Here is a 19,479-nt window from a genome sequence, read left to right on the forward strand (position 1 = left end):
ATTATGTAAAACGGCCGAGGAAAAAGTGCAAGGGGGCATTAAAATTGCTCCACCCAAGTACATTATGATGCTGCCTGTGTACGTTGCTCGCGTGCTTATTTGCTTACGCGTTGTAGCTTCTTAATGCTGAAAACTTCCCCGTCTCTGGTTTAAGTTTTAGGCCCCAACGCAAAAAACTTGAAGCGGTGTCTTCTTGACAAATCAAGAGGAGTAAAGCAGAGTATGTTAAAATATTAATGAATTACCAATGTGAACAACCCAGAGGTGTGAACTGTCTACAGTCACTGAGGGAAGTGGTCTGACTTCCTCCCAACGTTCAGGTCCAAATGCAAATTCAACAGAGTACAGCAATTATTTACTGCACTAAAATCGACTGACGGCCTTTTACGGATTAGATCCCAAAGGTATGAACCCAAATATGGCAGGAATCTATGTGCTTTCATCAGCAACATCCGAACCCAGCTGCAAAGACTTTACATGCGTTGTTCCACATACGCCCAGACGTGTGTGCATGCGTTTTTTTTTTCTCAAACAAACAGAAATCAGTACATGCAACTCAAACAGCCAGTACGAGCACTTCACATGCAGCAGCTCGGTCACCAGTGAGCGGAGCTCCACCGTTCGAACCAATACCTGAAGTGTTTGAGTCGCTTGTACAGGGCCTAGTTTACACGTCCATAGTCCAGCACTTAGGAAACGGGTAAATCCAATTAATAAAGATTCTGTGAGCTCACACCGAGTCGCAGGAAACACCCATTTGTTGATGAAGCATCGCGGTTTAGAATGAATGCAGCTGCAGCGTCAGAGTACGACAAGGAGGTTCACCATCAGATTAACGTTCGTTTGAATCCAACACTTAGCAACGAGACGCCGCCCAGTGCCGCAGTTTTGATGCTTTCTTATAAATAAAAGTGACTAACAGCGTTGGAGGAACTTAACTATCCTTATTTTATAAGCTCATAATCAAATTTGTGTCTAAAATATGTTTTAGTAGAGTAACTAGATGTCAAATCAAGTGCAGAATACGATGCAATATTTCCATTCAGTGGAGCAGATGTATAAAGACAGTTATGTGGGGAAGGATCGGATACTTTAAGGTCTGGTAGGATGTTGTTTCTATATGCAGTACACTTCAAGATAATCAATATACACGACAAATATCAGACACTAAGCCATTCTTCTAATACTCTGCAATGGCTAATATGAACAATGAAAATATGTGATTAGTGATGTGTATAAGTGTCAATAACAAAACAACTTAAGTATGCATTATTGTATTTTATTAGGACCAATTCAATGTTAATAAAATGTTCTGTTAAACAATGTTAATGTAAACTGTATTGAAAGGAAAAAGATTGGCAACATATTGGCGATGATAAACAGATGAATGAACATTGTAGGAAAACACTAATTGGAATAGTTAGACAATGCTTAGTCCGATGTGGAGAACTCGTATGATTTGGTTGATTTTAGAAGCTGCTTTGCGCAAAGAAAGAACGTAACCACAACATTTCTAACACTCTCTTCTCAATAGTTCTGTAAAAACAGGCGTCCTCACTGATGCAGCGATAATGACAACACTTCCACTCCATGAGCTTCACACACTTTGCTTTTTCTTCTTCAAATCAAGATGAGTCTTAATTTCCATCATTGAACCCCATTGTGAAATAGCAGGCAGACAGAACTATAAATACTTTGTGGTACGACAGATCAGCTGTAATCGGAGGCTTCAAATTATATATTATATGAAATTATAGCAGTTACATGGTTGATTCTTTTTAAAGAAAACAAAAAGGAAAAATACATTTTCCATTATTATCTAAGTTGTTTATTTACATTTAATTTTTTTAAAGGGTCGTAAACATTGTTGCTTTACAGGGTTTCAGTTTAAATGGTTGAATGATTAGTCCAACTCATTTGACTTCTACTCCATCGGCTTAGTTTAAAAGGTCTAACTTTCATAAATAATGTTGACAACATTTTGTGTTCATTTCCGATAGTCAAAAAAAAAAGAAAAAAAGAAAGTCCAACCATGAATATGAAAAGCCAGCACAGCATTGTAGGGCAGAACGCAGAGACACATTAAGTCTCCCCGTGTACCTGGTTTGGTAAACAGAAAAGGAGGCGATCGCGCCCACATCTCCCCTCATGAATGTAATTAAAACATTAATGACATTAAGACTCTTTACAGCATTAAGACATCTCTGTATCTCATTATAAAAAAAGCTAATTATACACCAATCAAGTCACAGAGTGTGGCCACCGAGAGCTGTTGGTTGTTGTTTGATTTGACATGTTATTTCTTTCTTCTCACGCACCCACATTAAAGACTTAAGCAGACAATAAAAATAGGTTATTCAGTTCTACAAAATCTTACATTTTATTGTTTCTTTACTTTAAACCAGAGAATCCATTTTTTTTTTAACATTAACAATTTGTAAAAAATACAGGGTCTCCAGATGTTAATTGGGGGGGGGGGGTCACCGCACTTTCACAGGCAGCAACCGCATTTCACTATTGTCACATTTTGCGTCTCCTTTTGCGCCACCTGGCCGTTATGGCCCCGCCCACTCGACGTGGCTTGTTTAATGGTCGTGGAAGCCGGGCATGGGGAAGGGCCTCGCGAAGGCTTCGACGCGATGGCGCAGGTCGGCAATGCGAGCCACGGTCTCCGGGTCCTGGAGAAGGAAGTCCTTGAAGTCCTGGAGCTTTCCTAAAAGGAGGACAGCAGGAGGAGAACGAGACGGATCAGCTTTCCCGTTTAAACATTTAGCCTCCCTTGTTACATCACCACTTGGCTTTTGGCGTCAGCTTGTGTTTCCTCAACCAACAATTTAAAATCACATTTAGCATATTGTACTTTTGTTACCTCTCTAATAGATACATAGTTTAAAAAACTGCTACATTGCCGCCGGTCTCCCCTCTCACGGCAGACTCACCGGTCTTCTTCTTGACATCCAAGGCGATCTTGAAGCCTTCATCCATGAGCTCGACGACGCGCACAAAGTCAGCTTCTTTGAACTGCCTGGACGTCAGGGCCGGAGCACCTGGGACGGAGAAGAACACAAAACCTGCCGCTTGAAACAGCGTTGTGACAGGTAATCGTTTCCTTCTGCAATGTTTAACTGCCTCTAATACATTTACCAGCATTTTATCCTATTTAGGAACCATATGGTATTTGGGGGAGGAAGAAAAAAAAAAAGTGGTAGCCTGAAGCTTCTTGAAATATCAAATAGCAATAAATCCACAGACTCCAGAAGGGTCAAAACGAGCGAGACTGATGGGTCGCTACGGCGCGGACCAAATCAAATAAAGCACTGAGGAGGTAATAAGTGCAGTTTCTCGCCTTAAGACAATGCTAAAAATGCGGCAGTGTAGATGTGGAGCTCCTGAACTTCCTGGAAGATGATTAAAAACTCAAACACGCTTAATTAATCATGATCTGCTCAGTGCTCGTGGCTTAATTGCTGGCTGACTAATTTCCATATGCACAAATACATTTTTTTCTTTTTTAAGCGAGTGAAACTAAAATGAAGTGAAGATGCTTATTGAAAAGTGAATTCAACCAAAAGAACATTCCACCATATGTTTGAATTCTGATGACAGAATGCTGAATTGCTGACAATCATATTAAGACAGATAATCTTCAATTTTTTTAATATACAAATAATTTCAGGATATGTGGTCCGAGGTGCAGCTGCTGCTTACCCAGCCTGAGGCCCCCGGGAGTCAGGGCGCTCTTGTCCCCGGGGCAGGTGTTCTTATTGGCGGTGATTGACGCGAGCTCCAGCACCCTCTCGGCCCGAGCACCGTCGATGCCCTTAGGCCGCAGATCAACGAGGACCAGGTGGTTGTCGGTCCCATCTGAAACATTCAGCGTTCGCAGTGAAAACCGTTGAATAAGACAAGAGTCCAAACCATTGTGGGCACAAGCCCCCCCTTTTAAAGCCTTTGCTCAGACCACCGGGACATTAGAGTTACACAGGTGAGGTAACGCCACTCGATTTGTGAAACCAGGTAACCATGACGACAACGTATCGTGAGGTAAAGTTTGTCAGGGCGTCCGATGCTTCACCGTTATTCTGCATTTGTCGGCATACCGGCTTTACTTTTATCTGAACACAGTTTATGTTAAATGTTTGCTGCATATCCAGTATATGGATCGGTTTTACTGAGCCCAACGCAACATTTCTGAGGCTGCAGCTTAGCAGAATATTACAACCGTCACATAGGTAGTGTGGTGGAAATAAGTGGATAATGTCCTTGTGAAGAATGAAAGGTGTCTTAAACGTGTTTGTGATTAAGCATTTATTACTAACTAAATCATAAATGGTACAGAAATCATCAAAACAAGTTTGGTGACTCAAATCAGCAGAAAGGGGACAGAGTGTTCCTTCTGCCTCACGGGAGCAGAAAGATGTGACCGCGCTTCTTGGTGCAAGAGAAGCTTTAATGCACATTAGAGGGGTTTGTGTTGTCCAATCAGAAAGGCACGCATGCACAAAGGGACTCGGGTAGGAAGCAGATGTTGAGCCCATCCCCAATAAGACAATAAATAAATCAATAAAAGAACACGTGGGTTCGAGCTGTAAAAACTAACTAGTTTAGCTCAAAGGTCACAAGTTCCTGAGAGACGCCGTGTGCAGGTAGTACTGTTGTATTAAACTGCATCGAGTTAAGTAATGTGCTTTTAGTTGGACAGAAAACTGTGTGTATATAAAGAAATAAATACATTTGACTCCAGCTGTCTATGTAACAAACTTAAGTACACACTCCTTTTTACAAGTTTCCTGTTGACATTCACAGAAACATCTATAAAAAGGGATTGAAAAAAGGAGCTCGCACACAATGCAGGAGGCACAGGACACGATTGTATTTTCTCGGGTATCTTGAAGGCTATACATCAAAAAAAAAAAAGAGCTGAGGCCAGCGGATTAAATGATTACAAGATTCAAGCATTTGCTCACAAGCAGAAAGTGACCACTTTCATCAGCTTTTCCTTCCGTGACTGGCAGCTGCGCTCTGCATTTGCCTATTTGCACGTTGCGAATTTAAATAACCCCTTTTCCCCCGGTCATGTAATTTGCCTTTTGTGACAGGACATCGCTCTTCATTGACGGTGTTTTTTGTTCTGCCGTTTGCTGAGCCAGTGTCTCCGTGCGAGTTACAGAGGAAACAATGGTTTAATACAAGTTTGATTACCTGATACCAGGGTGTAGCCTTTGCTGAGAAGAGCTGCAGCCATGGACTTGGCGTTCCTTAGTACTTGGGAGATATACTCCTTGAACAAGGGCGACTGGGCCTGGACACACACAGGTTCAACATGAGAGAAGGACTGAAGTTAAGGGTTTGCTTTTCTTCCAGCCAGGGGCCAGAAATTATAATCAGATATCAAGAAAACAATCACATCCTGCTGTGCTGACTGTTCCATCCTCTTTACTGGATTCCATCCAAAAAGATCTCTCGCACAGCATTAAGATCCAGATAGTTCACACTTGAAGACATGCAACAGACGGAATCTCATGGAACAAGCTCCTTCGTCAAGCACAACATGGTAAGATTTAGTTTCTCCCGTTAGTAAAAGCGTTACGTCAGTAGCGATGCCGTTTCAGTGGAGATAGCGAGCCAGTGTGTTATGCTGACCTGTTTGAGTGCCACAGCCACACCAGCGATGGCATGATTATGTGGTCCACCTTGCAGGGAGGGGAACACAGAGAAGTTGACCTTGTCCTCGAGGTCGTACATGATCTCCTTCCCCTTCTTGTCCACTGAGCGAACACCCTTGCGATAGAAGATGAGGCCGGCCCTGAACAGAACAGACTAATTACCGGACCAAAGCATTTTCATCGGCCATCTCATTAGAAGGGAATCAAAAACCATCACAGGTGCCATTAATGGAAATATAGCAAACTCCTAAGATGCTGCGGTTTGAATGACATTTTAAAGGGTCATGTCTTATTCTCACCGGACTCCTCGGAGGGATTTGTGCGTGGTGGAGGTGACCAGGTCCGCGTGGTCAAAGGGGGAGGGGACGGCTGCGGCTGCCACCAGGCCGCTGATGTGGGCCATATCAGCAAGCATGTAGGCCTTGATGTCAGTGCACAGCTGAGGGTGAAGGAGGGAAGAAACAAATGCATTCAATCAAAATTATATTTACGCCTTTTCTAAATCTTTAAACCATAAACGTAGTCATCCGTCATTACGGCAGTAGTCTGAAGTGTACGACCTCTTTGACACTTCCAAACGGTTTACTTCTTTCGGGGGGAACCAGTCTGATCCTTTACAAGTGAAACTGCTGTTTCGCTGGACTGAAGTAACATTTCCGTATTTGCCCACGAACCATTTGCGCCAAATATCAAATGGCAAATCTGGAGCAGAGAAAAAATGTAAACTGACCAATATAACTATGTATATTTATGCATGAATTATTGCCGGCAGAGTTCTACCAGAGACCAGTATAGTTATTGTAAACACTACAAATCTAAATGTGCCTCAATCTGTGTCATCAGTGCCCCAACTGTGCCGCACATTGTATTTAACAGGGCTCAGTCAAATAGTAATATTAAAAAGGTCTGAAATATCTTGATGCGAACACATTTAAATGTTACCCTGGTTACGCTTTTAATGGTAACTCAACATCCATGAGCAGCAGCTGTGTTCTCAAGGGGAAGATATTTCAAGGAGGCGCTGCTTTTATTACTCCTCGGCAGTCTTCAGGTCTGAAATATTACAGTGTAATTCAATAAATCCTTTCAGTCTCTTGCTGGCCTTCATTTGAAAAGCAAAAACAATAAATATCCCGTTAACTTGAATATGACTCACTGGCGAATGATCAGGGCAGTAAACCATGTTTTGAGTGTTCCAATTAATATCCACTATCATGACAATCTTCCTTTCCCCTCGTATCTGAACTGGATCAGCACATGTTTATTAGAGGGAGCATGGACAGCGGGGTCACTGGGGGGGGGGGGTCGAGAACTCAAGGGGCTGATGTGCAATAGCTGATGAACGGCAATAATGAAATAAATCTAAAAAAGGCAGCTTAAATCTAGGTAACGACACTGAAAATCTGGAGAGGAGCCCGGCTCGGCAGATTCGGCCATAAAACAGTAAACGGTTCCACAGAGAAATGCCAAGCCAAAAATATGGCCCCACTTCAGGCCTAGTGGCAAAGCGGTTATGGTGCTTAATAAAAACACACAGCGGCGTAATGACGGGACTCTCCATCTGACAGCACCAGCTAAAGTGGGGCTCCGCAGCAACAAAAGGGGAAGCAGTCATGGAGTGAATGAAGTGAATCAGCGGGTGGGTGAAACAAAACAGACGAAAAAGGGGCCTCTTGTGCGCCGCCAGAGAGAGCAGTGAAGTGTGCCGTTAAAAAGTTAGCTGCCTTGCACGCACGAGTCCGCGCGAGTGTACGGCGCTCGGTTCGGATGAGTGGGCAACAGAAAGTGTGCGTTGTGAGGACAAACCGACAGCAGAATTTGGTCGGCGTTGGCGGTCTCAGACAAAGGAATCAGTGAAGATTTGGTTTGTATTGATCCTCACCAGCTAAGAGGAGCAGGTGTGTGTGTGTGTGTGTGTGTCACAGTTCAGAGGAAAAGGTTGACTGACTTTAAGACAAGAGGAACAAGAGGCTCTGACCTTCATATTGCTGAATGAGAGAAGAGGCAGCAGGAGAGGATGAGGTAGAGCAACGCACACACACCTTCTTGATGCGGGCGTAGTCAATGAGGCGGGCGTAGGCGCTGGTGCCAGCGATGATGAGCTTGGGCCTGAACAGCTTGGCCGTCATTTCCATCTGGTCGTAGTCTATGAGTCCGGTTGTCGTCTGTGGAGACATGAAGAGGGACACCGATTGAGAGAGAAGAAATGGAGGATGAACGTGAGAATATTAAGGAGAGTTGAGGTCAGGAGGAGAAAAAAAACAAAAGGACAAAGGGATGAGGAAAAAGTTGTCAGATGAAGAGCAAACATATCAACACAAAATAGGTTGTTTTTTTCTCCCCATTAAGAGCAGCGGCTGCAAAGTACTTTGGCTGCCTTAAAAAGGGGAAGGAAGTCATCAAGGGGAACATTTCTACCCATCGCATCAATGGAGAAGATTGAGCAATTGCAGAAATGCATCCCTACTTATCCTAATTCAGCCTTTCAGGGACCTACTCGGCAGGATGAGGCTGAGCAGATCAGAGGTTCTGCCCTTTTTTTATTGAAATAAGAAATTTGAGATATGTTAGACACTCCATTATCTGGGGGTCGAAGATCTGAGTCACATGAAATGGGGCGAATGAAAAGCGCGTCCTGCGCCTGAACCTCCAGCTCCCACAGTCCACTCCTTCTCCCAAGCATCAGAGAAGACCGTACGGGGAGACAAAGACGGCAGGAAAACAGTGGGAGACAGAAAGGATGGAAAATAAGAGACACGGACAAGAAAGAAAAAAAAAGAAGGGATGGAAAGCTTTATTTAGACAACCTGATAATCTCCTATCTCCAGAGCACATCTACGGATGCCCCCTCACTCCATCAAGCTGCTCATTGTGAAGACAGAGCCAGTGGTGCTGGCCAGCCTGTCGATTTCCCATTATCTCTCTCGCAGAGGGGTCCCGCCTGCCCATACATCAGCAGGTCTGGACACGGAGACTGTCGCGGCCATCCATCAGCCGCTGCGAACCCCACCACACAACGGTGACCCCACCCCGCCGGATAAAACACGATGCGCCCATGTCTGTGGTAGGCTGGTTCTACAGATTTCAATGCCGGTGGAAGCAAAGTATTCCTGAGGTTTGTCCACAAATGCCGGCGCAATTTCCAACCGACTGAAAAACTGAGTCAGAGAGAGGATCAATAATACAACTGAAGGATTGTACGGAGCGCTGCAGCACAACAAGCAGCGCTCTGCACGGGCGAGCTTTACACATCCGAGAGGCCTGAAGGCTCAAACACACGTGGGCCGTTTCATGCGCTGGTCGGTTTATAAACCGACGGACTCGGAATAAGGAAATGGGATAGGAAAACATAACATGCCTAATACATTAGGCATTGTTTTTAAATAGGAAATATGATCAAACCTGGGCTGTTTACTTACATTTAGCTTGTAGGGCATGGACTCAAAATAGATTGAGGTTGCAGAGATCCTCTTCACGTCGGACATGTAGCCATGAGTCAGACTGGGGTGAGAAAGAGCAAAGCGTCAGCGGTCAGAAAAAGACAAAACAAACAAACAGACAGCAACACAAAGTTTCCTGAGCTGGAAACCAATTGGATGTTTTTTTTGTTTTTTTGTTTTTTTTTAGGTGCAGAGGCTGCATTGTGAGGATAAGAGACTACAGGTGGAGAACAAAGAGGAAAGCGGTGGGCGACCACTCACTGTCCTCCGTCGGGCAGGTCCAGGCCCATGATGCGGTCGTGCGGTTTGAGCACCGCCGTGTAGACGGCAAAGTTAGCGGGGGAACCAGAGTACGGCTGGACGTTGACCCCCCACAGAGCCGGGTCCAGGTTAAAGGAGTCCAGGGCGCGCTTCTGGCACAGCAGCTCGATTTGATCCACCACCTCCGCTCCACCGTAGTATCTGAGGGAGACGCCACCGGGCCATTTAGTGAGAGATGCAGCGCACGCAGATGACAACCTGAATTAAGCTCTAATGAGAGTCAAGTGGGGGGTTTTGGCCACTTGGGGGCAGCAATAAAAAAAATAATTAAAAACCGTGTGTGTTTAATTTTTTTTTTATTGTCATCACCTTTTTAACTTGTTAGTTAGCGATTTATACATTTAGCCACTTCTGTGTAATATCATCATTCAGTTTAGAGTCCTGATTTTATTTCAAAGAGTCACCAACTGCAAAAATATTGTATAGCTTAACTTTGATTATGTGAATAGTGTTAAAAGAGGCCTTAATGAAAGCTTTGAACGTTTGAAGTAAAGTTCTAGTGGCCTAGCATAAATAGCCTATAATGTTATATGCTCATTATTCATGTTTTTTACCGCTTACATTTTTCCATTTTCCTCACAGACCAGAAGCAAACGCTCTGATCCAAGTGTTTCAATTTAGACCAACGTCAGCCCCAGAAACCATCCCAGCAAATCGGGGGACATCTCAGGTGAGAACGCTCGAACCTTTCCAGTTACAGATGAATGAGCAACTGATGGCTACTTTACAAACCACTCACTCTGAGAGATCATCCTTTTGTTTCAGTGCATTTAAGTGCAAACAGCAGATGAGTAGGATGTGGGGGTGGACACACACACACAAATATCAAAAGCATCCAGTGCAAGGGACATTCACGGTAGACTTGTATTCCAGGAATCAAAAGGCATCAGAAGAGAAGCCGTCGAAAATCAGGTCAGCGCTCTATTTGCGACTGATAATTGTGAATTAACAGAAGAAAATATGGAAACTGCCGGCCGGACACTGAATTCTTCATGAATTGTATTTGGCAAAGAAGTCGCTGTGGGTTATTGACTTGGTATGCTCCATTATAACACTGTATAAACCATGCATGTGTCTGTGTGCGCGCTTGAATGTAACGAATACCCTGAAGCAGAGAACACCACGAGGGTTCGTTGGGTGTGGCTGCATAAAGGCGCTCACCTTCTCCCTGGGTATCCTTCAGAGTATTTGTTGTTCAGACAGGAGCCCTGAGCCTCCAGAGCCGCTCGACTGCAGAAATTCTGCGTGGTGAGAACACACAAAAAAGCAAACACACACAGATCAATGTCTGCAATGGACAGAAGGGACAAGGACGGCAAATTAAAGTCCGTTAAGTGATAGTGAGAAATCCCCCTCCAGCCAAAGGCAATCATTACAGTATCGAACCTGTGGACTTCCATGGACTAACACTCCGCACTTCACGATGCTTATCGCCTCGCTGCTGAGGACACAAGATAACGTGATAAACTTTTATACACATGCGGAGATTAACTGGTGATGCCTTTTTTCTAAAAACATTTTTCAACAGAAGAAAGACACTTTTGCATGTCTGGTTTGTTTCTAATTGTTCTCATATTTGGTCTACGTCCTGATTAAAAGACAAGTTAAAAATGTATCTTTAAAATAGAATATCAGTCACTTTTGCGCTCACTAACAAATGTGACTAGCCTGATATACAAAAAAATAATAATTCCTCCATTGTATTGGACCTCTATATATATATATTAGATTCCCTATGTTAAGACAATTTAATTTAATTCAATTTAATTTCAGATATACGTAAACATTTTGGTTGACAAATTATTTTTTTTTAAACTTGGTTGTGGCTTTACAAATGTTCAATATGTGATAAGTGGGATTTTTTAGGGTGTTATAAAAATATTTATAGAGACATTACATGGCAGATCTGAGGTCCTGTATATGCATGTGGGGATTGATAACATTGTATTCAATATTACAAATCGTATCAGAATTATGTTCAAAACTCAATCTGTGACCAGCCGGTTTGAGAAATCAGCTGTGACAACTTCCTGCTCATCTTGTACCCCACTGATCCGTGTCAGATACCCATCTTTAAAATGTGGAGGAGGTAAAGTGTTGCCGTTAGTAGAAACGTGTTTTGCGCATACTGGAGAAAATGCAGAAAAGTTATTCAACCAGTCTCAAAATGTTGCTGCAGCAACCGATCCGCGTGTCAGCCTTCTTCTCTCCTCGTCACAAGATTATTCTACAAATGTGTATGGCAGATTTGTCAGATTATGCTAAATATCGGCCTCCTGTAAGCAGCTATGCGTGTGAAGAACATATATACAAATATGCTATAAATAACAGGCCACGTTTCAATGCATCCAACCCCATTGGACTCTTGCTTTTAAATGATACCGACCTGCTCAAATGCATTTGGAGTGACCACATGCTGCCCTGACTCCATTGTAACAGTAAGTAACCATGGAAACCTCTTTTGGTACGGGCCACTGACACAACACTCCTTCTGTTTATTACCACACACAAGTGTGTCTGTGTGTGTGTGTGGTGTTATGCTAATGCTTGACCTAGAAGCCAAGAGGAGACCAAGAGAGATAACAGCTGCAATAAAAGCTTGGCTGCGTCTGTCCGTCACGCAGAAAACTCTGCATATATTTTAAAAGGAAATACATTTACTTCTCACTGTGCGTGTGTGTGTGTGTATCTTTTCCTTAAAGCAATGCCTTCCTGAGTGGTTACTGTGGTGCGCCTTCGCAGAGTGAGGTGGGGAGGAGGCAGAATGAAGATATCAGCTGTATCTTACAGCAGCGAGTGGGCCGGTGTACTCAACTGAATAACTAGCGTGGCAGAGGAGAAACACACAGAGAGAAAGAACAACACAAGATAAAACCTCTTCTGCTCTTTTGAAGAGTAAGTATTTTTCATTTCACACCATCCAGCTTCAGAATGGAAACAAAGAGGAACCCACATCTAAAGATTTGGCTCATAAAAAGTACTGCATGATGTGAGCTTTTTCACTATTTAGAAACATACATTCATACATTTGAATAACATGAATTAATTTTAATGATATCTGCTTGATATACAGGTTTGTTTCTCTGTCATAGAAGGCCCCCTAAACGTTAAAAAAAAGAACAAACATTTAGTGCTTTGAGAACATACAACAGGGTGATGCATTCTGAATAAACTCAAAGAATGAACACACTTGCAGTGCATGTATTTCAACATATCATTTTGTACTGGATGCGCTGTGCCTAATGCGTCTACAGACTGAGCCCTGATGAACCACCAGTAAGGGATTTTCTATCACTGCTGCCAGCAGTGTTTTTGATAACAGAGCAAACTCGATCAGAAGAATATGGCACAGCCTTTGTTTTGCATTAAAGGCTGACTGACTGAAAAAAATATACTCCTTTGTTATTCAAAGTTATCTGCTAACACGTGAACTCCGTGCCGTTCAAAGACACATCTACAACATCTCGCACCTCCGTTAGCGGCTCCATCAAGTCGAATGTACGTAACCGGTCGCCGACGTCAAGCGAGGGGTCTCACCTCCGACGCAATGAGCTCCAGTCCGCGGCACTGCCGGTCCTTCTCCTTCAGCAGCAGATCCCACATCTCGGGGTCGTCCTCCGCCAGGCTCTCGTGGCCCGTCCACGGACGATCTTCATCCACCATCCGGGGGGAGGCGGCCTGGGACTGCTGGCCACGCACAGCGAGACGGACCGGGGCTCGTTGGCACAGCGGCTGTGGGCATGAAAGATGGAAGGTTTGGCATGATTAGAGAGCGGGAGAAGGACCAATCTAAAGCAAGATAACAGGCGGTTATCGTGACCACAGTTTGGGGAGATGTTTCTTTTTTTATCCTCCAGATTTGCCCATTTAAAACAAAAACCACTTTGCTGCAAATTGCCATTGCTTTGATGAAAGTGTGGTAACGGAAATGTTGCAGCCACAAAATGAGAAACATTCAAAATGTGGCTGTGTGGAAAAGAATAGGATGCAATTTTGATTTTAAATCATACCCATTATGTTGCTAAGGATACGACTTTTGTCCAATTTTACTTACCGTCAGCTGTGGGATTAAAGAACACTGCAACAGGAAATAATAAGGGGCCCATAGAGAATGTTTATGCTGTATTTTTTTTTTTTAAAAGCTCTTTTTTTTTATCCATGAAGATTAAAGTAGCTGGGGCTACACCCATAAAGAGTGGGCAGAACGTAATTGAGCGATGTTACACGGGGCAATAGTTTTCAACACGGTCCAATTGATAATTTAGTTATTTTAAGTAACACCCTGATTTATCGTATATAAAAGGAGACATTTCAAGTCCCCTCCTCTGTTCCTCCACTCAAGCTCGGCATAATTAGAAAACTGGAGTGTTTGCATGATATCAATAATCAGCGTGGTTGTTCAATTATGCCTCTATCAGCACTTCTACAAACTGGGGGAACCGACTTTTACGGCCCCAGTGTGCCGAAGGAGGCACACAGAGAACAGATTCAGCACTTCCTGCTTATCTAATCTGGACTGGGGCCGGCGAGTTCTGCTGCTGCTGCAATGCCGGATCACGTGAGTGGGCGGAGTCCACGCCAATTTCCACAGTCTCTTATTTTAAAAGCTCAACAAGAACCCGATATTGGCTTCCACCCCGATTCTTGGGTGCTCTGCATGTGATGAAATAGTCAAATACTAAAATGTCTGGCTTGGTATTGCGTACGGTAGATATCTTCCATTAGGTGATATAAAAACTTAAATAAGCGTATTTTAGCGGTACTTTGTGCTTCAGTTCCTTTGTCGACATACAAAAGAACCCCCCCCCTCCCCCCACCTTGACAGGTTGATAGCATTTAGCAATACAGTGGCTCACTCCCGACATTTAATCAACAATATGAGGACTCTGTGTTGGGATCAATCCCACCACTGCCAACCCATAGTTATCATCTGTACAGGTGGGCTCGGGTGTGAGGGACAACCTCCCTTTAATAGCGCCATTAAAAAGCAATTAACACAATGCTCAGCGTCGGATGAGGACACCCAGAATACAAAAAAGAAGAGAAAGAAGCTGTACACGCGGATTCCATAAGGCGTAAGACATGTCTGGGTACTTTTTGCAGCTTTATGGCACCGTTAATCTAGTAAAGAAAACAACTTTAGGGGTTTTTTTGACAGATTTTAAAGAGAAAAAATGTTTAATGCTGGGAAAAAATAAAAGCAATTTGACCAACCGTGATGTTATAATTCAACCTTTTTTGTAAAAAGAAACACTTTATCCTAAGAAACACCTTGCAGATAGTTTATCTACGCCATCGCTCTTGGGCCCAATCCTCTCTACTCCGCCTCCTCATCTGCTCCCTGGGGGGGGGCCAGAGGGAGCGGTGGGCAACGCATCCAGGGAGCCAACCTGCACATTAATGGCCGATCTCCAGCAGTTTTCATTCTGGCCTTCTGTCACCAGCGGCGGTGTCGTTGGTGGAAAAGGAGGGAGGAGGTTCTGGAGGGGACGGAGGCCCGGGGAGACGGGTCGGGCCGCCTTTGAGGAAGAGTTTCTCGCTGAGGAATCACACGGGTCATTAAATCTTGACGGGGACTGTCCTTCGCTGTCTGCACTTCTGCTGCGGCGCACCGAGGCTCTGGAACGCAGCGGCAGAAACACCCGAAAGAAGCCAACACTTCCAGACAGACACGGGTAACTTCCCACCCCCCTCCTTCGTCCCAGCTTTCCTTTCCCCGCCCCCATCCTGTCACTCAAAGCACGCTCAGCCAAGTCGCACTCATGTGGCATTTATATTAGTCCCCCCCCCCCCCCTCGTCGTCGTCGTTGCCATCACATCCACGCCGCCCAAACGCGCGGAGCTTAAACCAACACGCGGGTCGGTCCCGGCGGTCGGCCTCATCTCGGAAGATTAATTAATAAAACACAAGATAAACCGATCCAAGGAAAAGTGAGAGCCGGCGTAGAGGCACTGAACATGTCACAGCCGGGCTATTTTTAGGCGGCAGACGACGCCCCCGTTTGAAGGTGAGCGCGATGAAGACTTGCAGGGGAGAAAAGGGGCGGGAAGGGCCACGCCGACCTGGGCGGCTCGCACCAGATAACGGCAGTCACAGATGCACTGCGTATGAGTGACAATGATAAAGGTAATGGTTGGCAGTTTGTGTTTCCTGTCAAACATCTGTGTCCACAGACAAAATAGCAGAGGAAGACAAGGGAAGAGAGAAAATCGTTTCATTAATCCCCGGCTCTGTATTATTTTGCCCATTTCCTGAAGCAGCTGATGATGCGGGTCCATTTTACAGATGACTGCTGTCCATCAGCGGCTGCGCCAAACAACAATCAGCCAGGTAACAGAAGCAAAGCAGAAAAAAGGACCAGAGAGGAGACGCTGAAGGGAAAAAAAAAAAAACGACCATATGTAAGGGTTGAGAGACGAAGTGTCAACAGGGCAGCAGCATCCGTCAGCCCGACGGAGCAGTTGCCTCTTTGCCCGTCACTGAGTAATAGCAGGGCCGTCCGTCTGTCTAGATAACAGTAGGCCGAGATATCTGGACGGGGCGCAGAGGCGTGAAGGGACGGAGGCCGAGTCCGCGGCGACGCCACTGTATTCGGGTCAAAGGGTTGTCAAGGAGACAATCGGGAGACAGAAAGCGATGACGGCAACAAAGCCAATCTAGGGGAGGTGTAGGCGGTGGAACGGCACATATGCAGCGATCATTCCCCGGCGCCCGTTGTGGCGATGGAGCTCCACACCGGCCTTCCTGCTGCCTCAGGGAGGCCAGATGCTGGCGTTGTGGGAGAGCGCCTGAGGTCACCTGTGACCACAAGCCTCTCATTATCCCGTCAAGTGCAGGGTTTGTTATATCAAAAATAAATAAATAAATAAATAAATAAATAAATAAATAAATAAATAAATATATATAGAGAACGGATATCCGGAACAAAGAGGAGCCGAGTGCTATTGAGGTTTTTTTGGTTTTGAAAAATCCAACATAAGTTAGATCAGAAAACGACAGCAAAACTATTTGTTTAAATTTAGAGTAGAAAAATACATTTTACCTCAACGAGTATATGGTTGGGTTATACTGATTGCACAAACACCACTCAGCTGGTTAACAACATATAGATGAAAACTAAAACATTCTCCTGTGGTGACTAACTTTTGACAAAAGTTGGAAATGTTCCTGAAAGTCTTTGCCTCAGAACTTCAAACAGAAGCGCGAGGAGTTACGCGGCAAACTCTGCGGGGCAGCAGGTCCGCTCACCACCAAAAAACAAATAAGTTTGAGTACTTTAAGTATTGATTTTGACTACCAAACGATTTATTCATACGGTTCATCCTTAATGACCCAGAGTTACTGCTGGTTTTCCCTTTAGTACACAACACGTCTTAAGATACACAGTTGTTACTTTTCACATTTAACACCAAACATTTTGTCCGGCATCGACATTTGGTAAAAGCCAGAAGACGAGTGGTAGGTTAATAGTTTTTTCTGTCTTTGTGTGTATCGATGCAGGTTTTGTGGTTACATCACAGCATGTTGACTTTCATTCTCGTCTGGCTGCAGCCAGTCAGCTCAGGTCAGACCAGTAAGTTATTATCAAGCAGTAGCAGAAAGGAAACGACCTCTTTCAAATCAGAGTATTCAGCACAGCAGCCCATAAAGTTTGAGATGTTCAAGCATTTCTCTGTCCTGCAATCCTTGCAAACACTATCGTTTCGTTATTTTACGTTTAAACAGTACAGAGATGATGCTGCCTGAGTTTTATCCCTTTCTCAAAAGCAGGAATGAAAACCTCTAAATGAAACCTGGACATTTTAATGCTGCATTGTGTGATATTTACACACAATGCAGCACAACTTCAAAAGTTGATCTTCACTCATTAAAAGCAACAAGAAAAAAAAGCAGAGGGCCTGAGATCTTTCTCTCTCACACAACACACCACACACACTATGAGGCCGTGGCATTCCTGAACTAAAAAAAAAGAAAAAAAGGGTCTTGTGAGTCCTTCTGAAATCTAATAAAGACCCGTAACCGATTACCGCCAATAGGAAAAGCATGCACGCATGCGAATCATTTTAGTGTCTGATTAATAGGAAACTTCAAACCCGCTGACAGAGACTTGTAAAACTAGGTCTGAATACATGCCACAAAATGTTGGCACCAACGTGCCGTAGCCTAGTTGTTTCCGAGAAACCGCGTGGAATTTGCACCCTCTCCAAAATGGGTCACTTAATAAAAGTTCAAAACTAGGATATTAATAGCCCTCAACTAACTTCATGTTTCCAACAACGTCACCCTGATGCTTTAACTAACCAAGCCGCTTACTTTATAACCTCGTCAAATGATACTGCTTGGTACGTTGTTCAAATAACAGGTCATTAAAATGGTTTTATCAAGTGGGATACAATCATCCTAATAGGGAAACTGAATTAATAAATAAAAAAAAGGTTTATATTGCAATGCAGTTCTGTAATTAAGCACAGATGTACAGTTAATTAGTAACCCTGTGCCAAAGTATTTCATTGAAGTATAAAGTCATGTTAACAAACTAGTAATACATATTTGGAGGTTATCATTTTTTATGGATTGCGTTTAGAAAGTGCACCAATTGCAATTGTGCCCTTAAACTGAGCAAGCGTTATACTGAACTTCAAATACATGCAATTAATCTTAATGACGACTGCTTTGACAAACACCGCAAGCACCGGTTACAGAATTGTCTCAAAGCAGAAAGTTAAATATTTCCTCGGTTCTCCCCTCAGTGTACTTCACATTGCACTTTGAACGTTATTATTAGGGGATAACGTTCAAAGTGGATAACAGCATTATCATCACTGCGGCTCGACTCCTCAAAATAAAAGCGAATGTGATTTATGATCTCATTTCATCCAGCTTCACCCAGCTTCCGTCCCTAAACATGTCGTTACATGTGGCGTTGTGGGAGACGCGTGGTGCTCAGCGCTGTTTCTGCCACATGATGAAACTGAGCAGTCGCTGTTGCATCATCACAGCTGCAGCGAATACATAACGTGCACCGAGAGCTAGCCTGCTAGCCTGTCGGCTAACACGCGACCGACATTCCAAATGCGAAATATGAACAACGGTGAACAGATAGCAGGCGTTCGGATGACGCAATCGTGTTACATTTGGGGGGCTTGTTTGCTCACAGGTGGGCAGTATAATACCCCCCACTCGCCCCCAAAACCCCAGGTATCCGTATTGACGTAAAACTAGCTTAACGCTTCCAGCGTACAGTTAACTAACCCAACTCAAACACTCCGTGAATGAAACATTGACAGCGGCCTGAAACAACACACGTACCCGCGTCACTCGTCTCAGGGCGAAGGACAGCATGTTTCCAGTTCTCAAGCCGGGGAAGAAGCAGAGCAGCCAGGCGACACACAGCTGGCGGGCTCCGGACGGGCTGTTTCAAGACGCTGGCCACGTGGGGTTGCGTTTGGCTCACCGAAAGGGCTGTTGGGAAATGTAGGTTTGTTGATAGGAAATTACGCACGCCAGTAGTGCGTTTAATAGTTACACGTACTACTGTAGCTCTCGTTCTTCTTCTTCTTCTCTCTTTTTTTTTTAGCGGTAGAAGTAATTCAATATTTTACGTAAGTAAAAATAGAAATACCACTACAATTAAGAGTATCAATTATATATAATTTGTTGAATATTCTGTATCTGAATCTGCAAAGTAAACCTAAACCTGTTTTTAAAGTTATAAAATAAATGTGGTCGATAAAAAAGTAGAACTTTGTTTTCTGTGTAGTGGAGTACAAGTAACCCATCACAAATATTGCTGTAGCCTCAAGAACCAGTCTGTACTTGATAGAACAGAATCTTAGTTAAATGTAGGCATTGTATATTGTTCATTTTCAATATAATTTAATATTCATGCTTACAGCATGACGGAACATATGCAGGCAGTTATCACTTATTCATTATTTTTGGTACGTTTTATTTTTCATTACATACATACTACATTTTTAATTATGCAAGTCTGCATCTGTAAATGTCTAGCAGTCTAGCAACAAGAGGTAGCTTCACACTTTCATGTACT

At 43.8% G+C, this 19,479-nt stretch overlaps 1 protein-coding gene across 1 annotated transcript; it reads right to left on the bottom strand.

Annotated features, from left to right (window-relative positions):
• Positions 1–1,263: 1,263 nt before the first annotated feature.
• Positions 1,264–18,973, bottom strand: shmt2 (serine hydroxymethyltransferase 2 (mitochondrial)). Its single transcript, XM_040203962.2, has 12 exons — positions 18,738–18,973; positions 12,965–13,159; positions 10,589–10,668; positions 9,368–9,568; positions 9,086–9,167; positions 7,709–7,831; positions 5,966–6,105; positions 5,644–5,806; positions 5,203–5,302; positions 3,709–3,864; positions 2,940–3,047; positions 1,264–2,713 (listed from the first exon to the last, which is right to left on the bottom strand). The coding sequence occupies exons 1-12, from the start codon at positions 18,768–18,770 to the stop codon at positions 2,586–2,588; spliced, it is 1,509 nt and encodes a 502-aa protein (XP_040059896.1). The 5' UTR covers positions 18,771–18,973; the 3' UTR covers positions 1,264–2,585.
• Positions 18,974–19,479: the final 506 nt, after the last annotated feature.

Source organism: Gasterosteus aculeatus, chromosome 17 (genome assembly GCF_964276395.1).
Source record: "Gasterosteus aculeatus chromosome 17, fGasAcu3.hap1.1, whole genome shotgun sequence".
Lineage (NCBI taxonomy): Eukaryota > Metazoa > Chordata > Actinopteri > Perciformes > Gasterosteidae > Gasterosteus > Gasterosteus aculeatus.